General features: G+C 41.5%; 1 protein-coding gene across 1 annotated transcript in view; it reads left to right on the top strand.

Moving 5' to 3' along the window:
• Nucleotides 1-13,564: 13,564 nt before the first annotated feature.
• The window catches only part of TIPARP (TCDD inducible poly(ADP-ribose) polymerase), a 50,223-nt gene continuing 44,791 nt past the window's right edge, over nt 13,565-18,996 (top strand). Inside the window, exons 1-2 of the mRNA XM_081954327.1 lie at nt 13,565-14,003; nt 17,272-18,234. Of these exons, the coding sequence (XP_081810453.1) occupies nt 17,333-18,234 (902 nt within the window). The 5' untranslated portion in view covers nt 13,565-14,003; nt 17,272-17,332. The remainder of the gene's footprint in view (nt 14,004-17,271; nt 18,235-18,996) is intronic.

Here is an 18,996-nt window from a genome sequence, read left to right as displayed (position 1 = left end):
TATTGACTTATCTCAAAGTACTGTTGATAGATAAATAACTCTAAAAGTTATTTCAGGGTGTTTATCTTTGGGGAGGGGGGGAAATCTACCATAAGTATTGTTGGTTTGAATAGCCAGGAAGTCTATCAATCACAGGTTGAAATATTTGGAAACACAATTCCTTGTAAAGTCTACACTTTGAGAAGGTACGTTTTCAGATTCTAACATCATTAGAGGCACAGAGTATCAGCCAACACTTTAATGGAGCGGCTCAAACACCCACTGCATTCTCAGTTTGTATTAACATAGAGCTGGTGTCCAAATCATGAGAATAAATATGACTTGCTGTGGAATCAAACACAGGATCCACAGCAAATAATCAAGGCTTGCAGCAATGTCTCTTAACCACCATGTGCTGATCGGACTCCCTCCAAAGAATATTGAGAGACCCAACCCAACAAAGGGATGGACCCATATTTGTATATCTTAGAAAGGTGGAGAGACTAATGCATAGGTGTATAGGATGTAAACATACACATTCATAGGTAAAGGATCTCAAGTTAATTATAAGCAATAGAGCTCAGGTTACATCCTGGGCCTCAGGTTACTTCCTTCCGAAACCAAAAGGGAGAACCAAAACAATAAAACCCTAAAACAGGGAGGAAGCATCTCCCATAAATCAAGGGGAGGGGCACAGTTTGGGAATGCCAGATGAAAAAAAGAAAAACAAGTCCCATTGCAAATCTGTGAGATGGTTCTGATAATGCACTTTGGGCTTATATGTCTATACATACACTTGATTACACTAATTAATTACATTAATCTAAGAACGGATTTTTCCCACATTATATAAGCTCTCAGAAGACATGAAATTTAGCACAGAGGTATAAAGTTTCAGACAACAGCCTTTTCTCTAATGTTGGGTCCTTGGTGCTCTCTGAGCTTGATGGTTTTCTTGCAGACGTTTCATTACCAAACTAGGTAAGATCATCAATAACCATGATGCAATGATGTTATCTAGTTTGGAAATGAAATATCTGCAAAAAACCCACCAAGCTCAGAGAGCACCAAGAGCCCCACAGTTTAACCCTGAATTCGAAATATCTCTTTTATCAGTATTTTTTTCTTCTGATGTCTCCATGCATGTTTATCTGCCTTTGTAATTCTGTGAATTCCTATAAATTTGACTTACGTTCACTTGAATATGTATAGCTCTCTGACTGCAGACTCAGTTTAGCTGATACTTGGCGAGTCTACTGACACTTAAGCAAAGGGATGTAGGGATATACTGCCTGGAGCGCCAAATTCACATGTTCCCAAAGCCCATGTATCTAGTTTCTAGGGCTCATCCTAAACATATTTTTAATGTGAATTAAAAGAAAAAATAAATAAATTTAGAGTTATGATATTGCCTATATTCCTTCTTTTTAATGCTAAATAAATGAAATCAAATTGAATTTTTGCTGTAGTCCTGCCTCTTTCTTGGGGGTAATGCTGCCTGTTTTGGAGATCAGAGGTAGTTCTTATCCTATTACTTTGTGTGAATAATTGGGATTTTTGGATCCATTCTGAATTGGTCACTGGGACCAGAGGTTTATTCTTTCAAGCTTTTGGGTTCATGCTGGAGCCCATCCTCAGGGAACTTCTCAATCTCCAGGATGCGTGAAGGATTTTTGACTCCAAAGGGCATTACTTTACATTTGCCCTTATCAAATAACATCTGCCATTTTGATGCCCGTTCCTCTTAACATTTTATTTTATTTATTTTATTAGTTTGTCAAACATGTACAAGATAGCAGGTATAAGTACAAACATGGACATAGAGAAAGGAAATGAATACAAATAAATGGGGACAGTAGGACAGGGATGGAAGGCACATTGGTGCGCTTATGCAAGCCCCCTTTACAAACCTCTTAGGAATGGGGTGAGGTACATGGTAGACAGTTTAAGGTTAAAGTTATGGGGGTTTGAGGATATAACAACAGAGTCAGGTAGTGCATTCTAGGCATTGACCAGTCTGTTGCCGAAGTCGTATTTTCTGCAATCAAGTTTGAAGTGGTTTATTTTGAGTTTGAATTGATCATTGGCCCCTGCATTATTGTGGTTGAAGCTGAAGTAGTCATTGACAGGTAGGACACTGTAGCAGACAATTTTGTGTACTATGCTTAGGTCCGAACCACAGGCAGGCCTAAGATAACATGCCAAAATCCCTTCAGAGATCTTTGCAGTCTCTTATTGTTTTTACCGCTCGTGACAATATAGCATCACCAGCAAAGTTGGCTATTCTTCCTGTCATACCTGATTTCAGATAATTTATAAAAGTTAAAAACCACTGATCCTAGGATAAAACCATGCAGGACATCAGTAGTTCTATCCTTCCATCGTGAGATAGCGTACGCCTCGCAATGTGATAGAAATAGGTGTTCTATTCTTAAGCAGTTGCTTATCCAAAAGAGGATCCTCCCTTTTGTTCCAGAGTTGTTAAGCTTATTAAGAAGCCTTTGATGATGGATTTTATCAAAACCTTTTGAAAATCTAAGTGGATGATGTCTGCTGGCTTGCCTTTATCCATGTCTTTATTAACATCCTCATAACACTATAGTAGTTAGTTAAATAGACAGCACCTTCCCTTACTGAAACCATATTCAATATCCTTTAATAAGGCTGTGTCTCCCTAAGTTTGGTAATTTTATCTTTAACATCAGTTTCTGCTATCTTCCTCAGAAAAGATGTTAAGATGACAGGTCTATAATTTCCTGCTTCTCCGTGTGAGCCCTTCTTTAGAAATGGGAGTTATGTTGGCCACCTTCCAGGCAGAGTGTGGTGTGTCAAGACTATTGCAGCTCAACCACAGAGTGCAGACAGGTTGCATATTTTAGTTAGGAGGTCCACAATCTCGGCTGTTAAGCACCTTAATAACATCCATCCTTGGATGCATGCCATCAAGGCCTGGTGATTTGTTGATGTCAATAAAATCAGGCAGTTTTCATGCCACAATTATCTAATAAGGATGCTGTACCTACAGATCCTGCTTTGAGCAAACGGTTTAGTTTGTTAAAGTAGCAAAAGCAGGGGATCACACTAAGTATGTAAAGCAAGGAATAGTTAAGTGCAAAATGTACCCTAGCAACCATGGTGGAGAACCAATTATATGCATGCCTCATTTAATGTTAGTTAAAAGCAATTCTCCAGTTGGGAAGATGTTCTGCACCCTTCTGCATGAATGCTTCCTGTTCACCTTTTTATGGGACTAAAATAGCAGTTCGCTTAATTCCGTTTTGTTTCTGACATGGATAACTTGCCTTGCAATATTTCTTTCAATATGTTTCTTTCAGTAAGCCTTCAATTATTGATGAAATATACCTTTTTTTCATGGCCTAGAGGTTAAAGATGCTGAGCTTGTCACTTGGAAAGCTGACAGCCCTGGTTCAAGACCCAAGCGCCATGCAACAGGGTGAGCTCCGTTACTCGCCCCACCTCCTGCCCATCTAGTGGTTCGAAAGCATGCAAATGCAAATAGATAAATAGGCACCATTTCAGTGGGAAGGTAACAGCATTCCATGCATCTTGGCACATAGTGATGTTGGCCACATGACAACAGAAGTATCTTTGGATAATGCTGGCTCCTTCGGCTAAGAAATGGAGATGAGTACCGCCCCCTAGAGTCACATATGACTGGACAAGGAAAACCTTTATCTTTTAAATTTTTCAACCCTCGCATCACAAGCAGGCGTTAGAAATATCTCTTAAAGTGAGGAAGAAAACTTACATTGACAATCAAATACCGAACACAATACTCTAGAAACTCATGAAAGAACAGAGGACAGAGGTTTATTGTAGTATGAGCTACACATATTATGTTCCATGTGTCCATTAGCCTATTGCAAAACTTTAGGCGTTACCTTTCCTTCATGTTCACTATTTTTAAAAAAAGGTGTTGACAAGTATATTATTCCTCTCTGTCTTGTGACTACTATAAACAACACAGGATGAACAGTACACTTGAGACCTGAATAAATATGTCAGGTATGTCCCACATTTGAAAATACTTGGGAGGAAATATTTTCAGTATCTCCAGATTTAAATGTCCCAAAGGAGCTTTTTCAAAAGGCAACTGGACTTGTTTTCTTTGTTGTTTGTTGAGGCTTCTTGGATGTGAAGCAAAATGTCTTCAAGGAAAAACAAAGAAAGTTCAGTTGCCTTTTGAAAAAAAAGCACCTTGGGAACAATCATGACCTGGAATGACTGAGAATCTCCATAAACCTCCAGGCTTAAATGTATAAATAATTTATTTTCATCACTGGATAAAATCTTTGCGTGAAAATTCCCAGTCAAATTATGAAACAGGAAGTAAAGCTATCTTCAAGTTGTCCAAGACCCTCCTCAAATTCTGTCAGATATAACAAGGGCTTTTATATAATTAGGAGGAAATGATGTAATTACAGGGATTAAAGAAGACCAGTTTCCAAACCGTAGTCTTAATAAAACTGAAAGGGCTGCTTCCAAAATAATCAGCTTCATACTAAGATTCCATTTTTACACACACACACACACACACACACACACACACCAGAGGCATGTCTCCAGAGGATCAATCCACCTTCATTCAGACCCCTTCTCTCCTTCTCTCTATCAAGTATTTTTTCAGAGTATAAGACACACCTTTTCCCCTCAAGAAAGAGAGTGAAAATCTGGGTGCGTCTTATACACTGAATACAGCATTTTTTGGCCTCCCAAAACCTCGCCCCCTTCACCAAAATGGCCGTGCATAGCCTTTAGGAGGCTTATAGAGTGCTGCTGGGGAGGGCAAAAATGAGTGAAAAACATTCCATTTTGGGGAGATCTGCAGAGTGCAAAAACTTTTTTTTTAATTTGCCTCTTCAAAATCTTGGTGCGTCTTATACTGCGAAAAATACGGTATCTATCTTTATTTTATTTTAGTTTTATTTCATTAATTCATGGTGTTTACCATCTAGTCCTCTTATATTCAAATTATCATGTTCCTTAAGTCATTCACGAGCCCATCTCTGTGGCTGGAGACTTCAGTAGAAATAGGACTATCTCAATCCCATAGACATTGATCCATTAATAGCTTCTGGAGAGTCCCAGGATCCAGCAGCAATATGAGAGACCAAAATCATAAAAGAACCAAGTGGAACATGAAGCCAGTATGAGCCACATGACCCCTTCCTTGACCAGCCTAGTGAGTCAGTTCAAGGAAGAAAAGAGCCAGCTGCTCTTAAGAAAGCCACATGGAGCCTTGTGACTAGGCTGCCCTAGTCAGACCTGCTGCAGCTGAATGAGGAGAAGAAAAACAAAAACACATTGAACACCTAACCCTGTATGTAAAATATGTACTTCATGTGTGTCATTTTGCACATGCATGATGCAATATTTAAAAAAATCTAAATCCATGGGTATGAAAATATATATGCATAATTACCCCTTTCCATTTCTCTTCCCCTTCCCCTCTCTCTTTTCTTATTTCTCTCTCTCTCTCTCTCTCTCTCTCTCTCTCTCTCTCTCTCTCTCTCTCTCTCTCTCTCTCTTTTGGCATAATTGCCTTTTGGCATTAAAAACTAACATTCTGCCTTTTGGAATGAAAACGAAGCAATAGCTGTAAAAGCATTCACATACATATTTATACACACCTACGAAACATACTGTGTATGAAAATGAAATTTTACAGTATAGAGTGGACGTTTGCCCGCTTATTGTTTTTCCTGAGAAATGCTATTGATAAAAAACAAATTAGAATTCCTAAGAAAATGAGCCACTTGTTTGTCTCTTTCTAAAACACAGCTGTTAATACACATTGGATGTGTAGAACGGGATGAGGGTGGGGGTTATGACAGATATTGTGTCTATTTTGTGCTGGTAAGAACAATACCTTTGAAAGCTCAACAATATTCATCTTAATTCCAGAGTATTGCTAAAGGAAAATTTATACACACACAAACTTGTAAATTAAAGAAAATAATCCAAGCAGTTTTCCAACCTTACCACATAATTACAGATAAAATTGGGATCTGCTGATAAGATCTTATTTAGAAACTTGGCTACAGAATAGACATTTGCAAGGGAAATTGACCCGCATAAATGAGAATTCAAAGTAGAAGTTACTGGAATATACACAGCAACTGCGTGTAAAGTCTTTGGCTTTAAAGAGAGAAAGAAATGGCAATCAAAACCCTCTCTCTTTTAGGTTTTAATATACATTAAAAGGTACAGGGCTTTGATTGTGCAATTCCCCTTCTCCTTTCAAAGCCAGTGACTGCTGCTGTGGATGCCTCTGCTGGGGCAGAAGTATATTTATGAACATGCAGAATCAATTTTATATTATTTTATTGTGATGCACATAATGATAGTTAATTGACTGAAAGCAACTGGAGCCTACTTCTTTAGTATTCCATTTTTTAAAAAATGCATTATATTTATAAGTGCATTATATTTGTAACCTATTTCTCTCACACTTATAGTGTTTTATGGCTGAGTTTGTATAATGTGCTTAATGAAATCATTGTTGTGCTTGGTCTTGCTGCCTGTAGGTGGTTTACACACCAAAACAATATAAAAACAGACATACAAACACCAGATCTCAATTTAAAGAAGAGCAAAACACCAAATCCAGCAAACCCCCGCCCCACCCCCCAAACCTCCCATTAACAACTGACATCCAACAAAGGGGACAACAAGCATTCCAGCGCAAATCCTAGGACAACAGTCAGATCTTTTGCACTTCTTTGGATTCAGGAGGAATCTCATTCAAGAGGGCAAACACCACATGGAGAAGATGCACTTCCCGAGCTCTGATAAGTGATGTTGTTTAATCGAAGGAAATTGGACCTTGCCTACCCTGTCAGCTTGAATTGGCTGGGCAGACACCATGGGAGGTAGTGGCCCTTCAAATAAGTTTGCTGTGTAATGCCTTATACTGTAGATCAGTGGTCGTCAACCTGGTCCCTACCGCCCACTAGTGGGCGTTCCAGCTTTCATGGTGGGCGGCAGGGGTTTGCTGTAACTCTGCTTTATAAATTTTATAAAGTAAAGTTACTTCCCTACTTTACAAAGCACCATGACTGTGGAACCGGTGGGCGGTTAGAACATTTTACTACTAACAGATATACAAAAGTGGGCAGTAGGTATAAAAAGGTTGACTACCCCTGCCGTAGATCATAACCAGCATCTTGAATCACACCTGGATACAAACTGGAGGAGTGGGCTGCTGGGGGGTCGGGAGAACCTTTAGCTAAGATTCTGTGCAGTTCTCAGAACCCCCAAATACCACTCCTGGCCTGCCCTGCCTACCCCTCCCCTCCCCGGAGTCCCCACGCAGCCTGTTTTGGATGCAGGTAAGTGCAGGGTGCATCCAGAGGCTTGGGGAGCACGACAAATGGGCCTACCTGAAGTTTGGGAAGGCCAGAAATGAGCCCATTTCCAGCCTCCAGAGGGCCTACGGAGCCTGGGGGAGGGGAAAATGATCATGGCCATGCCTACCCAGCAACCGGGCAGAGTACCCCTTGCTAAAATTTTTGAAGCCTACCCCTGCAAACTGGCAACCAGTGAAGCTTGCGAAGCATAGGTATCACTTGGACAAACAGAGGCTTGATGATAACACCACTGCATTCTGGACCAGCTGAAATTTCCAGGTAGACTTCAAGGGCAGCCACATGCATTTAAAGGCATAGTAACCCCCTTTAGTTTTAATCTTCATTGATTCGGGGTGGGGGGGATATGCATTGATGTGCGCTTTATGCTCATATAGTAAATAAAACAGATACTGACCTCTGGCCACTGATGTGTGCTTACGGGAGATCTATTCTGTTTGAAAGGAATGCCTTAACAGAGAGGCCTGAAACAATAATGGAGCTCCAGTGTAAATCCTTGTTAAGTCTTTGGAAGCAATTCACAAGGGGGGGGGCAAAGAGGAGAGAAGCTGAAATTTATGTCAAATAATTAATAATTACAATATACCAGAGTTAACTAAGAAAGGCGAATGAAGACTGAAATGGGGGCTACCCAAGCTCAATTGATCTCAAGACCAAATAGCTCAGCAAATTTGAAATTATAAAGCTATCGCCAAGCTGAACATCAAGGACAAGCAAAAATGTTTAAATAAGCTGCTGCAATCAGACTTCATCAGCACGACTCCTGTAATGGCTACAAATTAGTCTCTGAGCTGTACTCAGGCATGGGATTGCTTTCTTTTTTTAATCTCCTAAAGAAAAGAGGGACTGAGGTAAGCGTGACGTTCATTTATATTATTTGTAAGGCATCAAGTGGCAGTATTTTAAAATATTTATCTCAAGCTACTGATTTAATTCACAGCATCATGGTTTTGCCTCTGCTGTATTGCTTGTAATATTCATTAAAATTAGGCTTACAAATTGCTTACTAATTGTGTCTATATTTTTCCAATTTCAGACAAAAGCTTGCTAAATAAAAACAAAATATCTTGGCTGAAAGGACCGATATATTTTCCATTGTCTAAATCTCCACTGTAAAAGATTTGAAGTGTAAAAACGTTGTTAGCTGAATGTTTTCTTCAGAGGTAGTTGATTCTGAAAGTGTAACTCAATGCCTAATAATAATAATAATAATAATCTACATTCCAGACAACAGGAGGGTAGATTAATTGTGAGATAGAGGATCACATTCTTTTAACATTTGATATTTATAATTTTGTTTGTTCAGCAACCTAGTGATCAGGACAAAGGTTGATTTGGGTGGGATTATTGTTCAGATAAAAGGAGAATGGCAAGTGTTTTAACCAGGCAGGAAGAACTGGCCTGTTGGGTGGTTGATGATAAGGACATATGGGAGGATATAGAGATTGGCAGAAATTGAGGTGAATAGAATAGCACAATGAACAATGTGGGATGACTGGTGATCACAGAGTTCAGACTCATCTGGCAGAGGAGGAAGCTGGATGGGACGTGTCCTAGGGGGTCATAAGCAGATTCTGCAGAACTGCAACTGTGCCAGAATGGGAGAGGAGGCGGCTGGTGTGTCAAGACTATTGCAGCAGCTAGAGCTTTCATAGATGGATGAATCTGTTGTAATGGTATGTGGGAATGATCCCTGGGGAACTTTAGGAAGAGCTACAGACAGGACAACTGGCATATAAAAGATGCCTCAACCCACAGAAGAGGAGGAGGGTGTAGAAAACATTTCAGAAGGGACCCTCCCTAGTTTTTCAGAGTAAAAAGAAGGGAGGGGAGAAATACCTTCAGTCCTGCAAGTTTCTGTTAATGTAACCTTACAATAAAGAACACGGCTAGTACTCCTGGTTGTGCTTCTTGTAGAGTCTATCTCATAGGACTACCATCAATTCTGCAAGATTCATTTGGTTTCAGGAGGTACTTGAAAAGTTTCCCAAAAATCTGAAGGCCATTTCTGTTCAGACTTTTTTGAGTTTCTCCTATGCACCAATGGATGAGGAAGATGCGTTGGATATGTTTACCACCTTGGGTTACTTGTAAAAATAATAAAGACGGGATATAAATATATAAATAAAAAATTACTAGGTTCTGGCAAAGATTACAGCTAGCAAATCAATTCAGAAGAAAAAAATTGCACTGTGTCACGCTTTCAGCTACAAGCCCTGGATTGTCCTCTTCATTAGACAACAAAGACAAGGAGAAAGATATAAAAACAACAATGTGCATATATGGCACTTACAATATGAACATCTCCGGCTCGGAATCTGAAGAGTAAGAAAATAGGGATTCTTAAGCCAGTGTAATAATATGGTAGTGGATCTTATACTAGAAGAAAATGGGAATAAGATGCAGAGGTAATATATGAAATGAAGGACCTTCATCACTTAATTCAAGCTATCATAAAAGTGGTTCCTTTTGTAAAAGACGACTTGACTAATTCTAGTATTCCAAACATTACATCCACATCGACTGTTATCTCAGTGACTGGTATTCAGAAAAATCTGCTTTCTAGCACAAATTCTCCTACATCACAGGTCAGCATCAGCCGTACAAAGCAGTATCTCAAATTGTTTATAGGCTGAGGAATACAATGTTTCTACATCACTGATTGCTCCTTTACACCATTAGTTGTAAGTACTGTGAGTACAACTGCCTGGTCTACAACGACCAGCAGTACTATGTCACCTTCAGAAGTCAGGGAGAGGCACAGGTCATACCTCATTCCTGTTCAGGAAGAAGAATCGGAAGCCCAAAGAAAAGCTAGATCAAGACAAACGAGGCAATCCAGAACATCCACACAGGGTGTAACATTAACCCATGTCCAGGAAGCTGGGGGAAAAATGATAGAAGTTGGGCTACATGAATTAGAGAACAAGAGAATGAAGAATAGGAAGGAAAAGAAAAACAAGACAAAGGAAACCAAATAGAAAAAAAGAACCAGAAACTAACGATGATTATAAAGTTATGTGTGAACCTTAGAAGAGCAGTATCATAGTTGTAGAACTACATCTTGAACTGCTTCATCAATTTCTTAGTAGCCGCATCTTTTGATTTTTCAAGCCAAATGAAGCCACGTTTTTCAAGCCAAACAGCACTTCTGAGTGAGCAAACTTCTGCTTACTCAAGAAGTACAGCAAAAGAAAATAAGAGAGAAAAACAGACTAGAAAGAAGAAGGGAAAAGATAAACCATAAACAAAATCAATAAGAGAAAGAGAAAAGCAAAGATTAACTGGAATTTGTTTTGGGACTTAGGATAATGATGAAAACAAAAACATGTGTCTAATTCCAGAAGAGGAAACTAATAAAAAAGAAGCAGAGAGTGACAGTCACTCAAGATATGACACAGGGTCATCTGAAGATTGTTATGACTCAGTACTATGATGACCCGGTTACAGTTACTTGGAAAATCACAAATTATATGCCAGTAAGCTAGAAAAAGAAGATGCAACTTATTTTTAGAAACTTTATGAAAGATTACAGCTCAAAATGAAAAATCTGAAAGCTCAATTGCATGATACAAATTAATGGCCCTTGATCTATACAACTGGCGAAGGCAACCCAGAGACAGGAAAAATGTGTTGATCAATCTCTGCAAGAAATGGAAAAAGGGGAGTAAATAGCTCCGAAAAGGCAAATATATGAAATGGAAGAATTCAAGATGCTATCAGACCTGAAGGCAGATAACCAGGGGCTGAAGGATGAATATTGGGCTTTGATCAGGGTAATCAGCAAACTTTCCAAATAAAATTGTTTCCTCTTATCTGCAACTCAGGGGATTGCACATAATTAGTAACTCCAGTGGACCACAGAATAGAAGTCACTGGATTCCTGGGAAGATTTCTTAGAGACTGTTGTTTTCAGATATTCTGTCAAAAGCCCTTTTAGCTGTGTGAGTATATGTTTTAAACCAAGATCCTATTTTTATGTGTTAAAAGCAGCAGCTGAGAAGACAACATGGCTGAGAAATCTTGTTTACAAGGTCTGAATAAACCTCAAATATTGAATCAGTAAGCCTTAATTGTACATAAACACATTTTTTAAAAAAGCTTTCTGTTATCCTTATTTTGTTGCCTTGACACTGGGTTTTTTTTTGGGGGGGGGGAATTTTATTCCTATATGCCACTTGGAATCACTATGAATTCAGTAGCCATATAAATTTCCTTAATAAATAAAATAAATGAATAATATTAGATTTATTACACAGATAGATGACCTAATTTTCAAAAGTGCTCCAAAAGAATATGAACGCTGAAGAGGGATAAAAGAGAATCAAGTCACATTCTCCACTATATTCCCCAACTACCCACTGACCAATTTAATAGCAAATATAATCTTAGTGTGGTAGCTTTTGTATAAAAACCATGAATTCAATGTTGCAGATCCATAGTATTACTTCATGGCACTACAGGTAATCTTTGATTTACGACCACAAATTTTTGTTTCTAAGTGAGACAGTTATTAAATGAGCCACTGCAGGTGTTAAGTGAGTAAAATGTTTGTTAAGTAAATCTAACTTCACCATTGACTTTGCTTGTCAGAAGATTGCAAAAGGGGATTACATGATCCCAGACATTGCAACCGTCATAAATATGGATCAGTTGCCAAGCTGATCTTTTGATCACATGACCATGAGGAATACTGAAATGGTCATAAATGTGAAAAATGGTCATAAATCACTTTTTTCAGCACCGTTGTAACTTGGAACAGTCACTAAATGAACTGTTGTAAGCCGAATATTATCTACATCAAAAAGCTTTGCATTTTTTATTTAAATTTTGACAGCAGTTTTAGCTGCATTTCCTGTTAACTTAATAGGGATTTGTGTCTTGGAACAAGTTTCTGTACTATCATTGTGCCAAAACCATGCTGGAAAAAAAAAGGGATTAGTCTATGATTGTTACAGTTCATTGTCTCAGATGGACATATTGATTTAATGGTTTCAGATGAATGGTGTGAAAAGCAGGGAGGATGAGTGAAATTAAAATAGAGGTTAGTCCTGTAACTAAACAAAAGGTAGGATTTGATAGTGTAAATGACCTTGTCCAAATCTATAAATTTATTATTTGTCCACTTGTACTTCCTTCTTCGTGAAATTACTCTTTCTCTACTTGTAACCCAATATTTCTTAATAAGCGAAACCAGTCATCTTGCCAGTCAAAGTCAATGCTCTAAAGTGTTTCCAGGCACACAGGCTGTTTCTATGTGAGAATGTTTGTGAGAAGCAATAATTCACATTCACTTTTGATATACACCCGGTTGCAATTCTTGTTGCATCAAGTGAGTACGAATTATGGTATCTCACAAACTTTCTCACACAAGACAGTATTCCTGGAACCACTTTGCAGTTTCCTCTTTCGTCCCCACCCTTTTTGGCTAAGGTTCCTCGCTTTCTTTTTTTAATTTATATTAAATGACGGTTTAATTGAAAAGCCCTCAAAAGAGGCAGGGATTTTAAAAGTCACGCCAGCGAACCCAGGGCCAGTTTCACCCAAACAACCCAGTCATTCTTGCCCATTTCCGATTCCCTCCCTCCTTTCGGCTCAAAAGCCAGAAACTGACACTGAAATGGAATTCTTGTTTTACCCGAAATGTATACCTGAGGCTGTTGCCCAACCGTTGCGTTTGTGTGTGTGTGTGTGTGTGTGTGTGTGTGTGTACACAACAACTGCTCCACTCTTTTGCATCCAACTTTCCAACTTCTGGATGCAAAGCACGCTCCGGGTTTATGGGGAAGGTTTCGAAAAACGAGAAGTCCTTTTCGGTTTAAGAAAGGGGGGATTTAACACACGTGTGCACAAGCGTGCTTTTTTCACTTTCTTCTCCTCCTCCTGCCGGCTCGGGAACAAAGTGGCTCTTTGCAACCAGGCCAGTTGCCGGCTTTGTGCGTGCTTGTTCCTCGTTTCTCCCCCCCGCCCGAAGCCGCAAGAACTGTATGCAAATAGGGAGGCCGCCCGGCCCTTCCTCTCCGCCCGCCCTGCTTGTGTGGGAAAGCCGCAAGCGAGGCGAGGCCTGAGGGAAAGGAGGTCGGGGACGGGGGGGGGGGGGGTCGGGGTCGGCCCGGAATGCTTCTCTGAGGACCGGAGTTCATTTCACACAACCCCAACTCCCCCCCAACATTCACACACACACACGAAAGGTGGGAAGGGCTCCGCCTCTCCCTCCCCTTCGCAGGCTGCAAGGCTCCTCCTCGCGGATGGTGCAGCTGTTGGCCGAGGGCTTGTGCAGGAAGCGGTATTTAAACAGGCTGCTAGGAACATGTGAGCCTCGCAGTCTTCAGCAGGGCTCGGAGGAGGCGGAGGCGAGAGGAGAGCGAGCGAGGGAGCTGGCTGGGAATTGGTGCGAGCGCCGGCCTCCCTCCACCCTTCCCCACCCCCGCGGCCGGAATGGGAGCTTGGTCACGTACGGGCAGGAACGGCTGCTCCAGCTCGCCTAGCGCCAACGTCCCTAACAGACTGCGCTAAGCGCACGGACGGTGCCCGAGGGAGAGAGGCAAGGAGCGAGCCCGCTGCTCCAGCCCGGAGACTCGACTTTCGCCTTCTTGTTAAGCTGCTGGTGCCGGCCGCCGAGCAGCGGGAAGCGAGGTGCGTCCAAGCCGCGGACTCGAGTGGCGCGGGGGGGGGGGGAAGGAAACTTCCTTCCTTTCTCCCCTTCCTCAGCAAAAGGCGTCCTTACTTTTATTTTTATTTTATTTGGGGAGGGCGGGGGCAGAGCCCCGGGCAGAACGGAGCCCGAGGGATTTACCCGCAGGAGTAAATAGTTCTTTTTCTTTTCTGGAGGTCGGGTTGAGTTGGAAAATTGCCTTCTCGCTTGGCGAACGAGCGCGGCGCATCGACTTCTGAAGACGGGATCGGGTCGTGAAGGGAACAAAAAGGGGTCCGGGTAATTGTGGGGGGGGGGCGGAGGGTTGGGTTGGGTTGGGTAGGAGCGCTGAAGAGGAGAAAGAAAGAAAGAAAGAAAGCAGAGCCGAAGGTGGGCGCGGGCGTTTTTCTTTTTTTTCCCCAGCCTACTTTTTGGCTCAAAACGCGCGTCCTTCTCGAGCCCTGTGGTCGGTCTTCCCGGGCAGGCGTTTCGGGCTCGGTTCGCAGGCTGGATTCCCAAGCTCTAGAAGGCTCGCTTTGAGTTTGGCCAGGACTTGTTTCGAACTTAGTGTTGCATTGCCCGAGCAGGAAGCAACCGGGACCAGGGAGAGGGAGAGAGAGAGAAAAGTTTTAAGCCGCTTGTCTGAAAGTGGGCTTCCGTCCCACTCTCAGAAAAAGCGCTAGGGAAAAAAAAAACCCGTAGAAGTGAATTGAGATTTAGCGCCTTCCAGAAACCAGGAGCCTCGGAATCCCCTCCGGTTGCTTTGGCAGGAACGCGACAATGGTATGTTAATGAATGCGGGGCGAATAATCCGGACCTTTTGGCGCAGGGACAAATCTGGATTAGAGAATCCCACAATTCAAAACAACGCTTAGAAAAAGAAGGCAAGCCAAACGGTTTGCCCACCGTCGTTTCGACGCTTGGGATCTGTGTTAGGCGAGAGGAGCAGCCTCTTCGCTCTTGAATAATTGATCTCCTTGCAATGAGATCCCCCGTAGACAAAATAACGGGGAGGGGATGCCTTTTAATGATGGTGCATAATCCTGGAATCGTAAAACTTCAGGAAGTGTAATGAATGAAGCGCTCTGGGTGCTGCATGAACTTGCTAGACACCCGAAGGTTTGCACGGAGACTAAATTGGTTGGCAACCTCTCCAGAACTATTTGGTCCAAGGGATAGATAACCCTTCATACTAATTCGGGGTGTATATGTATGTATCTGTTTTTCCTTATGGAAATTGCTCTGATGTAAGGAATATGTGTCATGATTTGAATTTTTTTATGACTGCGTGAAGCAGGTGTAACCTGTATTAATGATAAGATGAAAAGGTTCATTTTAGGGCACTTATAAAAATCTTACACCATTTACACCAAATCTGGGTTTGGTGAAAATGGGTGGGTTGTTTTGTTTGTAGAAGCAAAAACTTTAAAGCATCCATTAGATAAAATTAAAAGCAACCCTGTAAACAAGCTTATAAAGGTTTCTAATCCCCACAAGATACAGGAATAAAATGTCTGTCTGCCTGGCCTGGCAGTAGAATGGGATGGCCAATTCAGTTATTTGTAAGGTAGCCTGCCACAGCTCTTTAAGGGAGGCATCTTTTCTGTACTGGCACAAAGGAATCCGGAGCCTTCACTGGTTTGCTGGATTCAGTATTCATATCATACCCAAATCTGCCTTGCAATTTCTCAGGATTTCTTCCCCAGCAAAAGTGGCTCCTCTTTTTCTATCTTACAAGGGGCCTAAGAATTTTCTTTTGAATTTTAGCAGAGCGTGTTGTTTCCTCTGTTTGTGGAGATGATTGATGATGATAATACAGTACAGCTAGCAGTGGTAACCTTTTTTTAAAATGGTGTAATTCTCTCACCTTCTGAAACCTGCCTGGCTGCCCACATTGTCCCCAGTGAACATCCCAGCAGGAAGAATTCCTTGGGGATTTAATTGACACTTGTAAAATCTGAGACAAGAGCTGTTGGCTGCTGGAAAGATGACAGGCAAGGCAGCACTCTAGGCCACCTTGTAATTAAGGAAGTGGAAGAATACTCCACCCATGAGAGTTTAACTGAAATTCTGTTCTCCTCTGAAAGCAAATGTTCATGCAAATTCGCTTTTGTAAAATTGAAAAAGGCCTGGTGGGAAAAATGCAGGAGAATGTTTCTTAACATTTAGCACTTATTCTTGTATCCAGTTTCTTCTTGCTCCTAGCTACAGTCTTTGTACTGCTTATTTAGAAAGCCAGAGAAGCAATTCAAAAGATCTTCTACCCCCACCTCCCTTGTAAGCATTTTAACTCCCTCCCCAGGCTCTTGTTAGAAGAGAACATTTTCAAACTTTAATTTTTGCTTGTGTGTGTGTGTCTAGCTGCTGTTTTGCCTTTTCTTTCTGCGACTGCAGTATTTGGCTCGGCCTGTGGGTGGCAGCATGTTTATTTGCTGTGTCATTTAGCCAGAAACAGCCAAGGTTTGTGGAATGTGATTCAGACAGAATGACTGGCAGTATGTGGGAATACGAAACTGTCCAGGAAGCGTGGAGGGAGGAACAATTGGCAGTTCCGAAGCCACTGGGCACAAGGTCTCTTTCAAAAGAGCCTTTTGAAAAGAGTTTCACATTCCCACATGCTGCTAGTCATTAATTCTGAATGTGGCAACTTGCAAGGTCATCTGTGGAAGGAAAATGAATCTTTTCCTGTTGTTGGGATGACCAACTGGTGCAGGGATGCTTGTCCTTACTCTTCATTAATCAGTGAAAGATCAGGAGAAGGAAGGAAAACAGTCAACACATCCAAGGGGATGTTAAGATGTTAAGAATCCAGGACAATCTGTCCTGGGTAAGTAAATAGGAAAATGGTGGGGGATGGGTGGGAGGAGGTAGTTTTATTGCCTTTTCCAGAAATGGACTATTTGTGGATTCAGGGAAACTTGAATATGTTTATTGGAGTTAATTGGGTCCTAGGCTGGGTCTTCTGTTTTTAATTAGGCTTTGTGTCCAGCCTCAAGAATTGGCAAGAGGATTAACTACCTTTTTATATTGGGAACCTAGTTGCAAGCATCTTTACTAACTTTCATCTCTTGATGAGTCAATAAAATGTGTTATAAGAAGTGTTGCCGGAGTCCTGGTTCATGGACACCATAGATGTGACACAACTCTCCTTCTATAACAGGGGTTCCCAAACTTGAATTCTCCAGCCAGAGTTGAAGTCCACAAGTCCTAAAGTTGCCAAGTTTGAAGACCTCTGTTCTATAATAACAGTTTTATTTTGTTTACCCGTAGGTCTTTTAGGACTTGGAAAATAACTCTGAACACGGTGGGCCCAGGAGGCACAAAACCCCCAATGGAAACTGAAATGGAGTCTCCGTGTGAAGTCCAGCCAGCTGCCTGTCAGGAAACACAGCCCCCTGACCCTCCAGAGGCGTTTCCTCCACCTGCAAGTGTTCCCGAAAAGATACCACCAATCAAGCCCTGCTTTAAGAAGAAGCAACAGATACAGAAAAGGCTAGACTCGGAAGCACTGAGGGCTCTGAGGCCAATCTTCACCAGCTTGCTTGGCACGGGCACCTTGGATGGAATTTTCGTGCCCAGGGGACAGAATAGTAGCCATAGTAACTTGTGTGAATCTGTTGCAAAAAAGAACTTGGGAATTGCAGCTCCGTGCCCACAACCAGATAACAACGTCTTAGTGCCAGGAGCTCCAGCAGCTCAGGGACAACTATCTGATGAACATCTTGAAGAGGAGGTCCAGCCACAGGAGCAGAGCTTCCCCTCCATTACCTCTCCTGCTAATGAGCCATTCCAAGATAGCTGCTTGCATGCTGCCTCTAATGCTGCTGCCCTCCTTGCATATCCTGGCAAGATACTTGAAGGTTGCCCATCTGGGATATCCCCAAGTAACAACCAGTGCCTGCTCCAGTGTAATGAGAATCCAGGTGATAAGTTTGGAGCTGGTCTTTTCCAGAACAAAAGTGAAGACGCTTCCCTTGACCTGGTCTTTGAACTTTTGAATCAGTTGCAATACCACACCCACCAGAAGGATGGGATTGAGATCTGTGTGCACTTTCTTCAAGGCATGTGCGTGTATGGCAGCGATTGCCCCAAGCATCACACTGTCCTGCCATATCACTGGCAAGCCAGGAAAACCGCTACACAGGTGTGGCAAAGTGTGACTACCGACTCCCAGGAGCATCTGGAGAGACTCTACTGCAATCCAGACAACGACAAGGTCAAAATGAGATACCGGTAGGTCTTTAATGCAATTGTGCTGGCGGAACAAAAAGTAGGATTTCGAAATCTGAATAGAGTTGCAGAATGTGTGCAATAGAACATAGCAATTCATGTCTGATTAGGGCAGATGATGCTACCTTCCCCTCACCACCTAGAAGACAATTTTGTGTAGAAAAGAACTTTCTCTGAAGACTTTCTACATAACAGAGACTTGTTTCTAGGTTCATTAATTGGATGGTTGTTTGTCTAATGTCAGTAATGAAATAATAATTCAGGAGATACTCTTTAAAACCAAAGTAAAAGTCAAACAAGTAATTGAAGAAAATTGATCATGTTGATGGGTGTAACTATTTGAGTTTTATCATTGGTTCCAGATGATAAATTTTGGTCTGTAAACAAAAAGTGATGCTGTAGAGTGGAAACGGTGTTAAAAAGTTTTGATTGACTGCTTTGTTAAATCAATATCTCACCTTTCCTGCCACTTTCCCTATCCCTGTGAGATAATCTGGGTTGAGAGATACAGTAGTTATCCAATGAGATTCTGCATTTTTAGTCTGGCTGACTTCTAGTCTCTCAACCACTATACTGCACATTTCTGGGCAGATCACAGACCTTAATTAGATCAACTAGATCCCATAGTCAACAAACAGATGTTTGTCTCCTGTTTTTCTTCTTTTCTGATTAGATTTAAAGAGCATGCACTAACTGTTATTAAATGAACTTTTAATGTCATATTACTGATGGCCACTGCCATATATTTCTAAAGGCACGTGGAAT

Source organism: Natrix helvetica (genome assembly GCF_964273705.1).
Source record: "Natrix helvetica genome assembly, chromosome: 5".
Taxonomy (NCBI): domain Eukaryota; kingdom Metazoa; phylum Chordata; class Lepidosauria; order Squamata; family Natricidae; genus Natrix; species Natrix helvetica.
The sequence above is the reverse complement of the archived record's forward strand: the minus strand, read 5'-3'. Positions and strand labels throughout refer to the sequence as shown.